The following is a 20275-nucleotide window of genomic DNA, read 5'->3' on the forward strand; positions in this document are numbered from 1 at the left end:
AGGTTCCATCCAGCTCTAAATCCTCTGGATTCAGAGACAAGTTGCTTTGACAAAGGTAAATGCTTCCTCTGCCTCTATGCCATTTCCGTTCTTCATCCCATCATCTCACACCCTATATTTTAAGCATGCTTTTATTAATTCCAAGTGGAACCCTGCTGTTTGAAATGAGGAAGAGTGACTTGGAAACCCATACTATAAATTGAGAATTTAGTCTACTCTTGGAGTATTCTGGGAATATTTGTCCTGTTCTCAGTTTTGAAATGTTATTCCTGCTCACTTTCTGTTAGCTCATGTCACTGCAGTTGAATCCACATCCCTGCTTCTTGCACTCTTTATCCTGTGATTATCAAAACCAGAAGTGGAAATAACAGGACAACATGGTTAGGATTGCAGCTAAGTCCAAGAGTAGTTTATAGATTATGATTTCAAAGAAAACATTATGCGTGTTGTGTGTGTGTGTGTGTGTGTGTGTGTTTATTCATCTCCTCCATCTAGAGAAGGGATGGTAATTTATGCTTCCATTGTAAATGCCAAGCTTACCTTGACCTATAGACCCTTAGGAATCAAATCAAACATTCTTCCCATTTTTCCTTCTCCTATTTAAAAGAAAAGAAGAGGGGATTTCCTAGAATGTGGCCTCTAGTTTGGGCCTTTTCCTCTTCTCTTTGGATGTTTTTGTGTTGTTCCTTCTTTCCCCCAAGATTCATAGCTTCTACATAACCATTTCATTTATCTGTTGCTGTTAGTTGTGTTCACTTCTTTGTTTTCCATTAAATTTTCTTGGCATTTTTTTTTTCTAGAGTGGTTTTCCATTTACTTCTTCCATGGATTAAAGCAGACAGAGGTCAAGTCACTTACACAGGTTCATATAGCTAATTAAGTGGCTGAGACTAGATTTGAACTCAGGTCTTCCTGACTGCAGTCCCAGCACTTAGCGAGAAGACAAAATTATAAACTTGGAACTGAAAGACCTTATCAACTAGTCCAACCCCTTCATTTTACACATGAGGAGACATGGAAGAGAAGCATGAATTAGCTTACTAATTATTAAGTCATTCAGTAAATAAGAGGATGTAAATTTGGGGGTTCCTGATGTCCAAGCTGCTGTTTTGTCCACTATACCACACTGCTTTTACTTTCTTTTATTCTTCCAAACTCTTGACTGCTGTAGATCTGTCTGTCCTTCCTAGGACATCTCTGATACATTTGACTGCTATATAATTCTGAAGTGAATTAAACAGGTGATTTGGCCAGTTCATACCTGTGCCATGTTCTTCTGCCATGATTGTTGGTGAGCTTGAAGTTCTTCTTGGACTGGAAGTGGGGAGAAAGGAAAAGAATGTAGTTGTTTCCAAAGGGAAATTTGGTAAAGAGGTGAAGTGTCATGTAGTGGCAAGAACGCTTGATAGGAGGTGGGGAGACCTGGTTTCTTGCCTGAATTTTATGTAAGGGACTTTATCTCTTTGAATTTCAGTTTTTTCCTTTGTAAAACGAGAGGGGTTGGACTAAATAATCTTTAAGACTCTAAAATACTGTGATTTTTAACTAAGAGTTTTAAGAATTCTGTGACTAAAAGGCACAAGGTTTAGTTTCTGTAACATATAAGGGGATTGTTTCAGAATTGTTAGAGTCAGAAATGCTGAGAAAGTTGAAGACAATCAATTACATCAGTACCTTTCATCTCCAATCTGACCTTTGTTTCATTTTCTTCCCAGCCTTCCAGTGTTTTTCAGTGGCATTGGGGGAAAACAAGCATTTGCACCTTAAACATCAGCTGATTTTTTCTTAAAGAAGTTCCTTTTTTTACCAACATAATAGTGAACTTGACTCAGGAAGGTTACCAATTAAGTCATTAAAGGAGCTGGTATGCCGTTGTATGTAGTCAAGTACTTTCTCCTGTGCAGACTCCTGTGCATACAACAGCTATCATGTGTTCACTTCAGCCTCATATTGGCATAATTTTACAAGGAATGGAAAAAAGTCTTTTATTCAAATCAACAACCAATTATTGTAGCAGATAGTTGGTATAAGATATACATAGTGTTCAACTTGCACTTAGAAGGCCAGTCACCACATGGTTCCTCTCCTCTGGACACTTTTCAGCTGGTTAACATCCTTAAATTACAGTATTCAAAAAGAAATGATATCCCTGTGAAGTTAGATGCAGGTATGTTGTGGAAGCTATGCTCATGATCACATAAGCTTTTTGCTAAGTCATCACATTGTATTGCTGAATCATGTTGAGTTTGCAACTCATTGAAATCCCCAGAGCTTGCTTAGACTAGAAATCTGACCATTACCTTATACATATAACTTTTAAAAACTAAAATATAAGAATTTTCATTTTCCTTATTGAATATTGGCAGATTTAGCCTGCTGCTTTAGCCTTTCATGTTCCTTTTGGTTTTATTCTGCTATCCTCTGTGTTAGCTTCCTAAACTTGTATCATCTGCAAATATGATGAGTATGCCATTTGTGCCTTTATTCAAGTAACTGATTAAAACAAAAGCACAGTGTACTTTACTATAGACCTTTGTCACATTGATATTGGATTAACTACTACCCCTTCAGTCTAGACATTAAATAAATTTTGAACCCATCTAATTATATTATCATCTAGTTCCCATCCCAATTTTCTGTACAAGTCAGTTAATCAACATTTACTAAACACCTATTAGATACATTTTGCTAAGTGCTGGGAATACCAAGAAAGATAAAATGCAATTTCTGCTTTCAAGGAGATCATTAAAGAGAGGAAAAATAGAATGGCAAAAAATACACAGTATTCCTCATTATGAATGTGAATGGGATGATCTCAAGAAGCTCAGTCTAATGGGAGACCCAACATGCAAATAATTATGTACAAAAATGACAAGTGCAGAATAAATTAGAGAAAATCAACAGAAGGAAAGGACTAGTATTAAAGAAGATCAATCAAGGTTTCTTGTAAAACATGGAATTTTAGCTGGTACTTGAAGGTGATAGATGAAGAGAGGATTTCAGACATAAGCATAGCCAGTAAAAATGCATGGAGGCAAAAGATAGTGTCTTGTTCAAGAAATAATAAAAGAAACTTGAGAAAATTTACCAAGTGTTTTGCTAAAATTCAAATAAATCATATCTATTGCATTCTTCATTCAGGTCATTAATTCAGAAGTCATATCTGGCAGTCCTTTCAGTATCTGGGCATGAATTACCTGAATTCATCAGGGGAAACTTGGTGTTCTTTGTAGCTTCTTGCATCAAGTCTTTGTTAATTGTTTTTGTTCTGTCATTTCCAGTGTTAAGGCCATTCTGCATAGCAAAGAGAACACAAGCAAAATAATTGTGGTACTGTTCAGATTTCTTTCTGTTATTATCATCTTCTCATTCACCCAAAGCAGAAGACCTCTCTTTAATGTTCCTTTCTTGGGTCCCATTGTGGGTTTAAAGAATCCTTTTGTATTGTTATTCTTAACTTTGCCAGTCTCAGCTCATTCTGACATTATTTCATTCATTTATTCATTTATCCATTTAATTATTTGTTTATTTATTTATTTTTGACACTTTTTTTTTTTTAAACAGGGCTATATCATCATGGCCTTCTGTTCATTTTCTGTTACATTAATTTGCTAGAATCTGTATATTACTTTAAAAAAATCTAAGCTGGTTGATGAATTCTTTGTATATCCACATTGGTCTTTTAGGACATTCCCATTTTTCCCAATTAGAATTGTTTCCCTTCATGTATTTGAAATTTTATTCTTGATAGTTTATCTTCTCTACTGAGTTTATTTACCCTTTATGATTTTATTCCATGGAATCTAACTTATCTTTACATGGAATGTACTTTCCCCAAACCTAGAGTGCTTGTTATTCAGGCACTTATAACCAGATTTCTTGTTCTTCTCTATTACAAGTTGGTCATTTCCTCCCAAGGTTCTCATCATTTCTACCCCAGCAACCAATCCCCTCCTGTTAGTGAGAAGTATAAAGTTAGGGAAGTATAAAAAGATTACTTGCTATGAAATTGTGAAAGCCCAATTGAGATATAACATAAATTAGTAGATCCATCCAACATTCTTTCATGCTTTAGCTTCATTCAACAGCATATAAGCAGGAGCAAAGGTAGTGGATAGTAGGAAATAAGTGAAGAGTGGAGTTTGACAGGAAAAGATCTTTAATAGGATAAAAGGAGAGAAGAGAATCATTGAGAATTGAACTGGTTTACCAAGAGGGCAAGATAGGGAAAGAAAGAAAGTGTAGATAATGATAGTTTTCAAAAGAACTGAGGAGTTGAGGATTAGAAGTTGTGATGAGGACAAAAGTCAGGGTTTGGAGTTGCAAAGCAGAGGAAGAGATGTAATGACAATAGATTATGATCAGGTAAAGGAATTTCAAAGTTCTTGAAGATGAATGGGGAAGCAATAAATGGAAGAAGCAAATGATGATGATTAAGAATATTACTATTTCTCTATGTAGCTGTGGTTATGAGAAATGAGTATCTTAAGAAACTGGGAATTTAGAGTACTTGAGGGAGTGTCAATATGAGCGCTGAAGTCCTTTAGTATCAGAGCAGGAGTTAAGGAGAGAAAGATTGAGCGGACTGAACTCATTGAAAAAGGAAGAAGAGCATCCTGGAGACAATAGCTACCAAAATCTTGATTGGGTAATAAAGTGTGGATCTAATGAACTTTAAAGAAGGAGGAGTTACTGAGGGATGATGGTAGAGGGAGAGCCAGAAATGGCAATGAAGAACAAAAAGTATTCTACTACTAAGTCAGGGTATGACTGAAAGTGTAACAAATACTGGAAGAAGTCACTAGGAAATACATTCTCTATTTTCAGTGTTAAGACAATCTCATTTATATTGTTTTGAAATCTTTAGGACCTCTTGCTGGCTGCTGCCTATGTATATGATGCCCAATATAATAGAAACATTCCATTTGAAACCTCACCTCAAGCTATCAGGTAATGTATTTTTACCTATATATTTTAATGTATACACCTATAAATATGTCTATATTTTATCCAAAACCTTTTTCTTTTATAGTTTTCATGAATTTTCATTTATCATTTCAACAAATATTATTGTATTATTAAATATCAAATATGGCATTTGAGGATATAAAAAAAATCAAGCATTTCCTATTCTCAAGGTACTTACAGTCTATTCAAAAAATAGATTTGTAGAGATAAGTAAATACAAGGTAATTTGAAGAGGGAGAGAGATACTAGTTTTGAACTGAGAGGATCAGAAATGATCTCCCATGAGAAGTGGGGCTAGACCCATTCTTGAAGGAAACTATGGATTCTAAGAGGTGGAGATGAACATTCGGCATGGGGAGATGGCTTGTGCAAAGACATTAAAATAAAAGATGGAATATTGATCGTAGGGAATAATTTGTTTGACAGGAATGAAGTGTATTTGATGAAGAATAAATGAAATAAATCTGGACAAGTAGGTAGGAGTCAGCTTTTAAAGGACTTTATCTTCCTTTTCCAATTTTACTGTAATGTACCAAAACCTTAATAGCACAGAATGATGTTTATTAAATCACAGAAAGGAAAATCTAAAAACAAAAACAAAAATTAAAAAAATCTTCATATACTAATTTAGTCATCACTTGGAATGTGGTTTAAAAATATTTTCAGAAGAGACTATATATGTCCTTTTATACTGTATTCTCCACCACCTACTCTTTGATAGTGACACTAGTCTCACAGCTGTTCCTTGAACAGGACACTCCATCTCTCAGTTTCATGTGTTTTCTCTGGCTCTCTCCCATGCTTGGAATGTTTTTTTCCTTCTACTCCAACTGCTGACCTCCTTGACTTCCTGTAAGTCCCAATTAAAATCTTTCCTTCTATAGAAAACCTTCTCCAACTCTTCTTAATTCCAGTGCCTCTTAATTCAAGTTTTTTCAAGTTTCTCTGAAACATTCTTTTATAACACAATCATATTTATCATAATTATAAACCGTAATTTGTTCAGTCATTCCTCAAATGATGGGCATACTCTTAGTTTCCAAATCTTTATCACCACAAAAGAGTTGCTATAAATGTTTTTGTATTTATAGGACTTTTCTCTCTTTCTTTGATCTTTTTAAGGTCATAAGCCTAGTAATTGTATTTCTGGTAAAAGCCTGTGCATAGTTAGGAATAGTTCCAAATTCCTTTCCAAAATAGTTGGATCCAATTCACAGCTCTATCAACAATACATTAATATGCCCTGTTTTTTCATAGCCCCATCAGTACTAAATTATTTTGATAATTACTATTTTGTATAGTTTAAAATCAGGTTCTACTAGACCACCTTCCTACCCATTTGTTTCATTATTTCTAGTCAGTCAGTTGGGAAGCATTTATTAAATGTTTACCATGTACATTTATTAAATGTTAAATCCTGGAATAAAAGAAGAGAGACAACCCCATGCTCTTTAAGAGACTACATTCTAAAAAAGAAAGATAACCCATAAAAGAAAGCTTAAAAGGAGTTTGTGAAGGAATGAAGGTGGAGGTGGGTAAAGAGATGATAAAGTCCAAGGGGCAGCAAATAAGAGAATTTGGATAATAGTAGATGTTTAATACAGTTTATAGCCTGACTTACTTGAACTTAAATCTTCCTGACTACAAGTCACTGAGTCCTGTACCACATTGTTCTTGCTAAAGTTAGGGATAGTCTCTTAACTGCTAAATCTGATAGTATTTTCTTAGTTCTTATCCTTCTTGAGCTCTCTACAGCATTTGATCTTGTTGATCACCCTCTCTTAGATACTCTCTCCTCACTGGATTTTTGTGACTTTGCTGTCTTTTAGTTTTTCCACCTGTTTGACCTCTCCTCGGTCATCAAAGCCCCAAACCATGGGGATATCCCAGATCTCTTCCATAGGCCTCCTTCTCTTTCCCTCTATTCTTCTCTTAATGATCTCTATAGTTTACTTGGATTCAATTGTCATCTCTAGGTAACTGACTTCTAAATATATATATATTCTATAAGTTCTAATTCTGCCTCAACAGCCTCTTTGACATCTCCACTGCTATGTTTCATAGGTACCTCAATTTAGCATGTTTAAAATAGAACTCGTTATCTTTCCCCCTAAACCTTTCCTTCCTCCTAATTTCCCTGTTTCTGCTCAGAGCACTACCATTCTCTCAGTCATCACAATCCAGGAATCATCTTTGACTCTTCATTTTCATTTAGCTACTCAGTAGACATTTTTACTGACTTTTATTGATTCTACCTCCTCAATATCTCTCACTTCAGTCCCATTTCCCTCTTTACATCATAATATAACCAGGCCCTTGGCACATCTTGTATAGACTTTTTCAATAATTTTCTTAATTGGTCTCCCAACATCCAGGCTTTCCCCCTCTCTATTCTATTCTACACAGACTGCCAAATTTAAATGTAATATACTTAAATTATACTGCAATAAAACTCTGCTCAAGAAGCTTCAGTAGTTCCCTAATTAAATTAAAATATAAACAACTTAGTTTGGTATTAAAAGTCTATTGTAATTTGGTTCCAACTTATCTTTGAAAAATGTTTTTTCAAGAAACAAGCACTTCTTTTCTTTCCCTCTACTTTTCCTCTTCCCATATTGAGCAACAACAACAATAAAATATGTAGAAAATCCTTGTAACAGATATATATAGTCAAGCAAAGTCATATCATTGGCCATATTCAAAAATGTATGTCTTGTTCTGTACCTTGAATCCATCACTTCTTGCTCAGGGAATTGTGATCTGTCATTGTATTGATCTGTTGCTTTTCTTTGTAATATTATCATTGTTCTCCTAATTCTGATCATTTTACATAGGTCTTTCTATGGTTTCTTTGAAACTATCCATTTTACCATTGCTTATGATGCAACAATATTTCATTAAATTTATAAATCATAATTTATTCAGCTATTTCTTAATGGATGGTTACCTCCTTAACTTCTAGTTTATTTTCCAGATTTTTTTTTCTGGCTGATTACACATTATTCCCCCTTATATATTTTATGTTTGTCATTCCCAGAATACTATATTGTAATTCCTGCCTCCAAAAATGGAATGCCCTTTTTTGTATCCTATACCTCTTAGAACCTTTAGCTTAGTTAAAGAACCATTTCTTTCAGTAGACCCCTCCCAATTCCTGTAGATATTAGTCTATATTACCCTTATCCATAACCACTATGACTTTTGAAGAGAGCATATACCTTATGTTTACATAACTGTGGACATATCACATCCCTCTAATAGAATGTTAACTTCTGAAGGGCAGAGACTGTTTTACTTTTGTATTCCCAGCACCTTAGCCTAATCTTTAGAATGTGGTAAGTTGTTATAAATGCTTCTGGATTGGTTAATTGTAGATATTAAAAATTTAACTTTTGTCTCTGATGATTACTTATCACCATATTCTTTTCAGTTTTAACAAAAATTGAATTAAGCATGTATCAGAATGAGGGAAACAAAATTTAGATAAGACTTAAAGACTTAAGGAAACTTAAATAAAGATACTTGTAAGATGCAACACTGAAGTATAAAAGCATTAGGGAGGTGCAGAATAAAGTGTTAGGTGAATTCTGAAAGGGAAGCCTTAGGGAGTTCAGGTCTTCCCTTATAGAGGAATTAGTGTTGGAGTTGAGCTTTAAAAGATGAATAAGAAGTCAAAAGATGAAGAGTGTTAACTAGAGTGTTGTTTTTTTTTTTTTAAAGTTCATTGACCTCCACAGAACTCTCTGGTTAATATTTATTAATAGGGTAAAATCCAACAGATCTTTATTAAACATATCTAACAAATCTTTATTACTGTGTGTGTGTAAGTCACTGGGGAAAATAATGACAAAGATATTTTTTTTCGTACAAAGATGAAAAATGACAGTCTAGCAGTTCCCTCCAGGACTTCATGTTCTAATTCAACAATGCTTTATAATGAAAAATAATCTCATTTATCTTCTCTTTGCTCAGTTTTTATGGATAGCTATTAACAATTTGGCTTTTGAGTACAAGTGGGCACATCGGGTTTTGATGACCACAAGCAAAACTAGTTAGATAATAAATGAAAACAGTATTGGACTTTGAGTCTGAAAGTCCTCTGTCTTACTTAACCTTTCTCAGTTTCAATTTCTTTATTAGTAAAATGATTCTTGTGATTATCAAATGAGATCATGATGGACAATCCTTAATTATTACATACTATAATTTAACTGTTAATACTAATAAAGTATTTTTAAGTGAAAAAGAAACTAATCATGAGTAAGAAAAATACCATGTGACATATTATTTATTTATTTTCTTTTTCTCCCCTAATTACATGTAAAATGATAATAAACATCTGTTTTTAAAACTTTGAGTTCTATATTTTCTCCCTTCTTTCTCACCCCCCCCCACAATGAGAAAGCACAATATGCAAAACATTTCCATAAAACTCATTCAGAAAACATAGATCTCCTCCCACCCTCCAAAAAAAAATTCTCAAAAAAACCTTAAGTTTAAAAAAAGTATGCTTCAATCTGTATTCAGATACCATCAGTTCCATCTAGGTATGGGTAGCATTTTTCATCATGCCATTCCGAGTAGTCTTGGATCATCGTATTGCTGAGAATAACAAAGTCATTCATAGCTGATCATCTTACAACATTGCTATAACTTTGTACACAGTCATGTGATATATTTTAAAAAGTTTAATTCTGAACAGATTGGGGGTAATTTGGTTCATTAAAGGACAATATTGATTAATTTTAAATATAAAAAGACAATTTTACTTCTAAACTCTTGTGCAAACTTGTCTTCTGGTGGCTTTTTGTCCCTCCAATTCTACAGGAAAGAAAGGGTGAAAAGGATCATAGTTTAAGGGATATATTTTACCAAAAATTCAAACCCTACATTAAGGAAAGAAATGAATGTTTTGGTAACCATTTGATTTGCTATTTATTTATAATATCCTTTTTTTTTTCCTTCCAGATTTTACTATCTTTACAGCCACTGGTCTATGCAAATTGCCACCTACTTCTTTATTTTTCTAGATCTTTCTCTTGCCCTGTTTGAGGAGCCTGCTGTATATCCACTCCCTTTTCTGGTAAGTCCCAGAGGTGAAAAACCAAGTAACTCTTTGGTTTATATAAGTTGTTGACAGAACAGTAAAATTTCTATTTTTTCCTCAAATTTGAACAAATATGAATTATGATTTTATTTTTTGTCTTTCTGTTTGTGAGAAATAAATCTTGTATTATGAAATCAAGTTCTTCAAGAATAAATTCCATTCCTTTACACATATACATAGTTTTCTTTCTCTTCCTTTTGAAAAGAAAGCATAAGATCTATTGTAATGCTACCAGTACATTAGGCAGAAATCCCTTCAACAGATTTCTAGGAGGACATGGACAACTGGATGAGAACAAATGGAAAGAATGGTTTAATAAAATGAATCATAAGTGGTATTATCCAAATAAATGAGGTCAGATGTATCAGGTACTGAAATTCCTTTAGAACTCTTGGAATTTAGAAGAGAAATGATGTTCTAAAAGAATATTTCACTTGATGTCAACAAGCATGTTATGATATGTTATAATAATGGATGTGTAGATCCTCTATTCTAAACACCAGATTCAGAGGCGAAGTAGTCAGGATTAAATGCCTTGCCCAGAGTCACACAGACAATAAATGTCAGATGTTTGATTCTGAATTTGAACTCAGGTCCTCTTGCCTCATTTTAAATGAAAAATCACTATAGTTTCCAAAAAAAAAATGAAAAGAATGACATTGTTTTGCATATTTTTGCAAATCTCTTTCATGTGTTGCTTAAAAGAATAGTTAAATTCTCATATCTGCCTCCTACATTCAACCTGTTGTGATGTGTTTTTTTATTTGAAAAATATGAAGAAAATCCGGCTTCATGAAAATAAGTAGTTATAAAAAGGACTAGTTAAAAGGCAAATAGAGTTGATATTATTATGGAAATAATTCTGGCCTTGCAATACTCTGAAAGTGCTCTCAAGACTATATTTTGAGGACCACTACTTTATGCTTTAAAAGGAAAAAAATTGATAATATTACTTTATCCAACTTATGGAAGGTAGAGTAGTATGCTTTCATAGCTCCACATATAAAAGATATCTCTCAGCTTGGCTTCTTTGTCCTTACTTATTTAAAAGTAAACAGGGAAAGGACAGGCAAATATATATATATGATTTCTTAAGTTTCCCTCCTGGTTCTTTTATTTTCTTCCTACCTTTCACCAATAACTATTCCCCTCTTTATGTCTCCCACCTCTGTACACCCTTCATGTTCCAATGACATCCTTTTCTTCTAAGTCCCTCTTGCCTATCAAAACAGCAGGAAGAGATGTGATCATTTAGTCATTCAGCTGTCTTTCTAGGGCTCTGATAGCCTGACATAGCTCTTCTTTGTTTGGTTTCCAAAAGGACTTATCAAACCTTTTCCTGTTTTGAGGAGGAAAAATGGGCAGAAGGAGCTACTTCAGAATGTCAGCATCCTGGAAAAACAGCTGAATAAACTTTTTTTGGCATGAATGAGTTTGTCATGTCTTAATAATTCCCAAACTTTTCTTTAACACGCAAAATTTTGTTTAAATTCAGACTGAACCTGAGTGTATAACATACAAAATCATTGATTATTTATCTTATAAAAATCACCAACATAATATAATTAATTAATGATGATTCTGGCCCTGATAAAAGAATTTCTGGAATTAGTGAGTAGGAGGCCTCTGAAGTGAGATTGGGTCTCCTATTTGTGGCTTTAAAGGGAAATGTGAATTAGATTTTGTTAGGGTTAGAAGGGAGGAAAAATTAGGAAAAAAGAATTGTAGGGAGGATGACAGTTACCTATTTCTTGGAGCTGCATCATTGATTTCTACCAAGACCTAGAGCCTGCCCTGGAGACCTAATGACAAGTGTTCTCTCTCCAGAATTTCACCTTTTAATTCTTTCTTTGACCGAGAACATTTTATATTTTAATTCTTGTGCTTTCCCTCTTTGAATTATTTCCCATTTATACTATACATAATTTGTTTCTATATAGTTGTTTGCATTTTGTCTACTCAAGGATAGGAATTATATTTTGCCTTTTTTTTTTCTTTTGTATCTCTAGCATTTACCACAGTGCCTGGCACATAGTAGGCTTAATAAATATTTATTTTTTAAATAAATACTCATTAACTGAGAACAAGTTGTGTTGCTCTTATCTTCCAACCTTTTCTAACCTTTCTCAAACTCTTTACTTTCTCCCTTCTCTTCCCCAAGAATGTTTGATATTTATTTTATGTTTTTTGTCATTTTGATATTGAGTTAGGTATAATATCATAACTCATTTTATCCTTTCATCTTGACTTCCAGGAATGTTTGTTTGTACTTTCTTTCCTAGTAAGAAAGATTCTGATTAAGAAATATGCTACCAAAATACATGCTTTTTATTCATTGGCCATTTGGATTAGCTGCATAGGAGCAGGGCTTGACTGTCACTAGCAGCTTCCCTTTCCTAACTATAGGGGATTCATTCTCAGTGGTGCAATTGATTGTAGTGCAATTGTCACTCTTGTGCAAAAGCAGATCTTGGAGACAACCCTGATATTATTCTAGTGCCTGGGAGGGCTTCATTCTCATACTTGGCCAGCCAAGCATGGCTAAATCATAGAGTTTTTGATGTCTCAACATTGTCATTTGATACTTTGAAATCTGCCTGGCAAGACAAACACAGGAGCTACTATGAACATTCCTCATGAAAATAAAGCCTGATCTAAACAGTTGGAAAAATATCGGTTGCTCATGGGTAGGACAAACCAATATAATAAAATGACAATTCTACCCAAATTAATTAACTTAAGTGCTATGCTAATTAAACTATTAAAAAATTTTTTCTAGAACTAGAAGAAATAACAAAATTTATCAGTAAGAATAAAAGATCAAGAATATCAAGGAAATTAATGAAATATTGTTATGTGATAGTTTCCCCTATATAGACAAAATAGTTTGTCTATATTGTCTATATAACAATTTATGGCAAAGAATCAGACTTTTTATAATACTCTAACTCTGCTGATGAGTTGTATCCAGCAGTTATATAGCAAATAATAATAGCTTGCATTTTTATAGTGTTTTAAAGTTTTCATAGAATTTTATATGTGTTGTCTATCTCATTTGATCCTTACAACAACCCTGTGAGTTAGATGCTAGCCCTATTTTAAAGATGAGAAAACCAAATTAGAGAAAGATAAAATGATTTCTCCAAAGTTACACAGTAAGTGTGTGAAGCCCGATTTGAACTCACTTCTTCATGACTTCAAGTCTAGTTCATCATCCACTATGTCACCTGGCTGCAAAGGAAAGAGCATTTAACTAGCTTGGGCAAGTCATTTGCTCTTCAGTCTTTTTTTTCCTTATCTGTAAAATGAGGGGGTTGGACTCAGTTCCTAAGATTCCTTCCAGATCTAAATTGATGGTTCTATAAACACTGGATTTAAAGAAAAAGGACTTGAGTTCAAATCTTGGCTATGCTGCATCCTCTCTGTGTAAATTTAGATAAAATTCTTAGCCTTTCTGAGAGTCCATTTTCTCATCTTTAAAATGGGGAAAGTAAAGTCGAACTGTCCAATTTATGAGTCCTTTCCAGCTCTAAATCTATGAATCTGGGATCTAGCTATTTGTCAAATAAGAGCTTGTTAACAGTAAATTTTCTTAAAGGAAGCATTATAAGATAGAATAATGTACCTGTGCTTTTTTTTATGGGATACTGTTAAGCCACTGAGGACTACAGTAGTGAGATATTTTTTTTCCTTTTTAAAAATTATTAATGAATTTTTACATTTTTTTACATTATCATAGTTTCCCCCAGTATTTCTTCTCTTCCCACATTTTTTCTTTCTTGATGGTTTTTTTTTTTGTGTGTGTGTGTGAGACAGTTTGGAGGTTGTGACTTGCCCAGAGTCACATAGCTAGTAAGTATAAAGTGTCTAAGGACAGATATTTGAACTTCAGGGTTGGTGCTCTCTCCACTGCACCATCTAGTTGCCCTCTCTTCCCACTTTATAACAATTTTTAGAGGGAGGCAATTGAGGTAAAGTGTTTTGCCCAACCAGGGTCACACAGCTGGTAAGTGTCCAAGGTCCAATTTGAATTCACGTCCTCAGGATTCCAGGGCTGGTGCTTTATCTACTGTGCCCTCTAGCTGCTCCTTTATAACAATATTTGATAGTGCTGTTTCATTTTCTGATCTTCTGTTTGAGAAGAGGAAAACTAGCAAAGAAGGGTTAAGACAAAATTAAAGCTTAGTCTAGAAATATTAAGTCAAATATGACGTGATAAATCTGGTTCTGTTTTTTTTTCCATGTGTAGGCTACCTCTCTTGTTGAAGTTCTTTGCCTTTGTACATTCTTTGGGCGGCTTGTACAGTTTGCAAAAGTCACTTCACGGACAGTTTTCTGGAAGGATACAAAAAATATTTGTATCTTGCTAACTATACTGGTGAGTCTTATGTATTGTATCTTTAAAAGATTTGACAGAAGAAAATGACAGAATCAGCTGCTTGGTCTATTCTTTATAAATTTCCTTCATGGATAAGGATGCAAAACTACTGAAGCTTTGTTAATGTTCTCATTTGTCTTTCATTTTCTCACATGCTGGGGTTTCTACTTGTGGCCAGGAAGTTGTGGTTTAGTTTAAATTCTGGGAAGAGGGAAAATTACAAGCCAAGCCAGAGATCACTGTGTTTCTTTAAAAAAATTTTTTAAACTGTGCCATGTACAGAGGCCAAATTTAATACTTACTTGTATGGCCCCTATATTCAGGTGGAGGAAAATTGGAGTGGCAGAAAGAAAGTAAAGCTATTGTAGAGTTTGTAGAAACATTTTTCAAAGTTTCATATAATTAAGGATGTTGAAATTGATCCTTGGGGAAAAGTTGGTTTTAATTGATATTTTTTACTTTTACATTATCTACATTTACCCTGCATTCTCTCTTCCTTCTTCCCAGAGTCTCATCTTTTTAAAAAAAGTTTTTGGGTTTAAGGAACAAGGAAAAAGTCAGCATAGCAATTGAATATATTGAAAAAATATCTGATATTATATGTACTGTTTCATACTTTTGTAGAACATTTATAGAAACTGTCCTTAAAAATGATTGTAGTATGTTACTTCTCTCATATCTTGCACTTATGTTTATATGCACTATACTGGGGTAGAGATGGGGGAGAATCTGTTTCCATTCCCTTAGAACTTTGTGTTCTCTGTATTCTTTTAAAAAATCTTATTTGACAGTTTTTTATTTTCTTTTTAAATATTTTGTCATTTCTTGTTTTATTTTTAAAAGTTTTAGCATTGAATGTTTTACTTTTTTTGTTTAAACATCACTTTTAGTTCCCGTGGCTGCCTCCTAGCACCTGTTGAACTTTCCCTTGTAACAAATAAGAATAGTCAAGCAAAAAGTCAATGAATTTGTCTAAAACATGGCAATGTTTAAAGGCAATCTGCCTTTACTTTATTTTAATTAAATGACAAACTGCTTTCTATTTCTTTGTTGTATAGTCATGATTTATTCCCTGAATTCTTCCAATCCTAAAATGAATTGAAGTAAAAATGACTTTTTTTTAATAACATGTGAAAATATTGTTTAGAAATAGGAGTAAGAATGAAAGATTTCTCATCATTTTCATTCTTTAGGAGGAATAGGTTTATAATAGGTATGAAACTTTAATCCATCCAAAACAAAATATTCAGTGCTAGGTATACATCTTGTCTCATCAAGTGGATTTTAATCCCTTTAAGAGGCTTAGACTCACTTGTTTTTCTCTCCCTCTTGCTTTGCATTTATACATTTATTTTTATGTATCTTGTTTAGGCTTATATATGTAGATGCAACTTATGAACATATTTCTTTTGTAGTTCCTTTATATGTACATGTTGTCTCTCTTGAAAGAATTAAGCACATTAAAGGCAGTGAGTTTTAGATTTATTTTTTATCATCTCTAATATCTAGTACAAATACTTAATAAAAGATTGTTTTATATTCCTAGTACCATGAATATAGTAGATACCTAAAAAGTAAATTTTTTTTGTTGTTCTTCTTTCCTCCCTCCATTTTTTTCTCTTTCCTTCCATCCCCTTCCCCTCCTTTTTTTTTTTTTCCTTTTCCTTTCCTGGGATAGGGTCATACTATCTCACCTGGTCTAAAAGGACAACCTCTACTCCTAGGCTCAGTCCCAATATTTTGTTGTTGTTGTTGTCTAGTGATGTTTGACAATTTATGGTCCCATTTGGTGTTTTCTTGAGACTGGAGTGGTTTGCCATTTCCTCCAACTCATTTTCTAAATAAGGAACTGAGGGAAGTAGGATGAATGATTTGCCTAGGATCACACAGCTATTGAGTATCTGAGGCCAGATTTGAACTTAGGAAGAAGAGTCTCCCTGTTTCCAAAGGTTTATCCTTTGAGTCACCTAGTTGTCCCATGGAAATTTTAACCTTCTCCATTTTTCCAACTTGGGCTAATTTACTCCTTAGGTAGCCTGGTGGCCCTCCATTCATAGGTACTCAAATAGTAGTGCTGCATTTGGTGATGACTCTTGATTGACTTTAGCTTAAGAGAAGCTCTGAACTCCTAAATTCAGGTAATCTACTATCTTCAAGTTTTCCCAATAATAGGGATTACAAGCATGGGCCACCATGTCCTGATGCTTTTTGATTTTCAACAAAGATTTGGCTGTCAGTTACATATTAGGATATCTATTAATTGCATTATTTACTTCATTAGCTAACCCTCTTGTCTCTGGGAAAAATAAATTATAGCCTAAGCCTATCCAAAAGTGACAAAATCGAAATTAGAAAGACTCAATTTATGAGATTTCACTGTGTTTTAGTGTTTTCTCCCTAAAACCATTTATTGTTAGGCTTTTTTCTTCATTAGTCCTCTTTTAACTTCTTATTTTGTTTCCTTTATAGTTGACCTTACTAGATCTAATTATTTATGGAACTCTTAGAGTCTTTAACATCCATAGTGTTCGATGGTCAAGGTTCCTGAGGCCTCTCTTCTTAATCAACTTTCCTGAAAGTCGTCAGGTAAGAGGGTTGGCTTGATATGTTACAATATTTTCCCCCTCAACTACACAGCTAATTTCTTTCAAGGAGAAATCATATTGGTATTAGGTTACATCCAGAGTAAAATTAAATATTTGTCTTGGCAGATTCGAAGAGCCTTCCGAAGTATCCGGAACACTTTGCCAGAGGTTCTCTATGTATTTCTCTTGCTCATATTCAATGTGTTGATGTTCTCCCTTATGGCCTTGAAATTATTTGGTGATAGGTAAGGACATCTCTAGAATCTTCTCTTCTGGGTCTTCTTACATTTGAACTCTCCCTTATCCAAGAAGGACTCTTAAATCAGAAGGTGACTTTATCATTGGACAATACAACCAAAGTTTTGCAAGGACAAAAAGTACATTTGTGGGTCCATTGTTCACCCTTCTTATACTTGTGTGTATATATGTTTTTATTTTCTCTTTCTTTAGGAATCTTAAAACAGTGGAAGGATCATCCTATTTTACAAATATCCTGGATATAATGTTTGACCTCTATGTGCTGGTAACCACTGCTAACAGCCCTGATGTCATGTATGTGTTTTAGTATTTATCCTTCATTGTATTAATGTCATCGTTTGGGTTTAGTTACCTAAATAGAACTACATGTTAGCAGAGTAGAAGTAATATTTAATGTGGGGAATCTCCTGACACAAGGCATATTATGAGAGAAATAAATGTTTTCTGTGTTCTTCCTTAAATTGGTGATGGGACAGATCCATGAAATACGGAGGATGCTATAATATTTATTTATTTATTTAGTGGAAGGTAGTACCAGCTAACATCAATTATTTGGAAAAATATTTTTGAATTTAAATCTGTTCATCTGATTTACAGCTATAGGAAGTTCTTACTATTAAAATTTGAATTCTGTCTTTCAGAAACTCATGCCATATAGATATTGATTCTTTTTTTAAGGGAAAGTTTCCTTCCATACTTCTCTAAAAGACCAACATGTGATGATCATAGTGCAGAGGAATGAAGGATTGATTCTGTAAGTCCCACCTAGAGGGAATTAGACATGATGAAATCTGTAGAACTGAACTGAAAAGAAAGGCGGTTCATCTACTCAGCATTTATTAAGTACCTATTGTGTTCAGTTTTGCCAGCGCAACTAAGACATAGTGTCTCCTCTCAAAGAACTTAGATTCTAATTGGAAAGATAAGATATGGACACAAATAAAGCTTATGAGGAGGGTGGTAATAGTAATAATAATAATATAATAAATAATGTGATATGATGTGGAAGCATCAAAGATAGAGAAATCCCTTCTAATTGATGGTTATATAATCCTCATGTTACTCCTCTCTAGACACAAGGTTAGATTTTGAGGAGATAGCATTTCAGCTGAAACTTAGAGAATGAATTCATTTTTATCAATCACTAAGAAATCATTTATTAAATGTTTTTTATAGGCCAAGCACTTTACTATGTTCTGGGGATGCAAGGAAAAAAAATGAAATTTCTTGTTCTCAAGATATTTACAGTGATAAGTAAAGATGTGTGCATAAAATATATGTAAAATAAAAATTTCATATTAGGGACATAATCTTATAAAGCAAGAGGCAGATAATGAGGTATTAAACTAATTATAACTAGGCCCCTATACCCTTTATTATTTTGCAGTGTGGGAAAAGGTTTGAATTGGAAGAGGCAATTGACTGAGTATCTCAGTTTGAGACAGGGAGCAGAAAAACGGTTTTCAGATAGATCCAAGGAGATGGCCTTCCAAGTAGGAAGCAACTTCAAGGAAGCTGACTGTGAATTCAAGAGATAATTAGCCTTAGAAGTTGATAGTTTCTGATCTAACCATTCTGAAGAGGAAATTGGAACTATGCCCAAAGGACTATCAAACTGTGCATGCCCTTTGATCCAGCAGTGTTCCTACTGGGCTTATATCCCTAAGAGATCTTAAAGGAGAGAAAGAGACCCACATGTGCAAAAAAGTTTGTGGTAGAGTTTTTGGTAGTTGCTAGAAACTGGAAGCTGAATGGATGCCCATCAGTTGGAGAATGGGTGAATAAGTTATGGTATTTGAATGCTATGGAATATTATTGTTCTATAAGAAATGACCAGCAGGATGAATACAGAGAGACCTGGAGACACTTAGATGAACTGATGCTAAGTGAAATGAGCAGAACCAGGAAATCACTATACACACAATAAGATTATATGATAATTAATTCTGATGGACTTGGCTCTTTTCAACAATGAGATGATTTAGGCCAGTTCCAGTGATCTTGAGAGAGCCATCTACACTCAGAAAGAGGACTGTGGGGATTGAGTCTGGATCACAACATAGCATTTTCACTCTTTTTGTTGTTGTTTGCTTGCCTTTTATTTTCTTTTTCATTTTTTCCCTTTTTGATTTGATTTTTCTTGTGCAGCAAGATAATTGTATAAATATATATGCATATATTAGATTTAACATATTTTTTTTTACCATGTTTAACATATATTGGATTACCTATTATCTAGGGTATAGGATGGGAAAAAAGGGGGAAAAACTGGAACACAAGGTTTTTGCAAGGGTCAATGTTGAAAAATTATCCATGCATGTGTTTTGAAAATAAAAAGCTTTAATAAAAAAAAAAGGAGTTGATAGTTTACCTATAGGGAGGAGCAGATCCAGGAAACCCTGTGAAATAGCTTACTCAGTAGAGATTTTGTGTCAAGAGAGGAGTAACATGAGGATTATATGAAGAAAGAATTCACTGGGATTTTTCAGTACCACAGGTATGAGTTATTTTGGCCACATATGTTCCCTACCTAAGTTCTTCACAGACATAATACTCTCAATTCATGCCCACTCTTCCTGTGGACTTAGGGGAGTGTTCCTTAGGTTAGTGGAGAATGGAGGGAAGAGAGGGATGTTTTGTAACTTCTCTTACGATGCTATCTTAGTAAATACTTCCACTGTTAAAAGAAAGCATTCTAGTGGGGATTGAACAGCCACTGTTTTAGGAATGCAGAATCCTATATACCCTTGAACTTGAGGGTAATAGTTGCTTTATGGGGAGATAGTCTAGAAGGGAGTGCTACAAATACAAGGAGAGGAAAGTCATTAATAGCTTATGGGAATCAAGAAAGGCTTTACTTAGAAATTTATACTAGAGATGAGTTTGGAAGGCAAAGTGATTCTAAGAGGCAGGATTTGTGGAGAAGATATAAATCAGTTATAGATGATATAACAGGGAGTTCATACTTTGATAATTTGT

General features: G+C 33.9%; 1 protein-coding gene across 1 annotated transcript in view; it reads left to right on the plus strand.

The window, feature by feature from the left end:
- Positions 1-20275, plus strand: part of LOC127548396 (two pore channel protein 2-like) — a 50007-nt gene that overhangs the window by 2881 nt on the left and 26851 nt on the right. Inside the window, exons 2-7 of the mRNA XM_051975796.1 lie at positions 4868-4950; positions 9937-10051; positions 14325-14453; positions 16923-17039; positions 17165-17283; positions 17489-17590. Coding sequence (XP_051831756.1) covers positions 4868-4950; positions 9937-10051; positions 14325-14453; positions 16923-17039; positions 17165-17283; positions 17489-17590 — 665 coding nt within the window. The remainder of the gene's footprint in view (positions 1-4867; positions 4951-9936; positions 10052-14324; positions 14454-16922; positions 17040-17164; positions 17284-17488; positions 17591-20275) is intronic.

Source organism: Antechinus flavipes, chromosome 2 (assembly GCF_016432865.1).
Source record: "Antechinus flavipes isolate AdamAnt ecotype Samford, QLD, Australia chromosome 2, AdamAnt_v2, whole genome shotgun sequence".
Taxonomy (NCBI): Eukaryota; Metazoa; Chordata; class Mammalia; order Dasyuromorphia; family Dasyuridae; genus Antechinus; species Antechinus flavipes.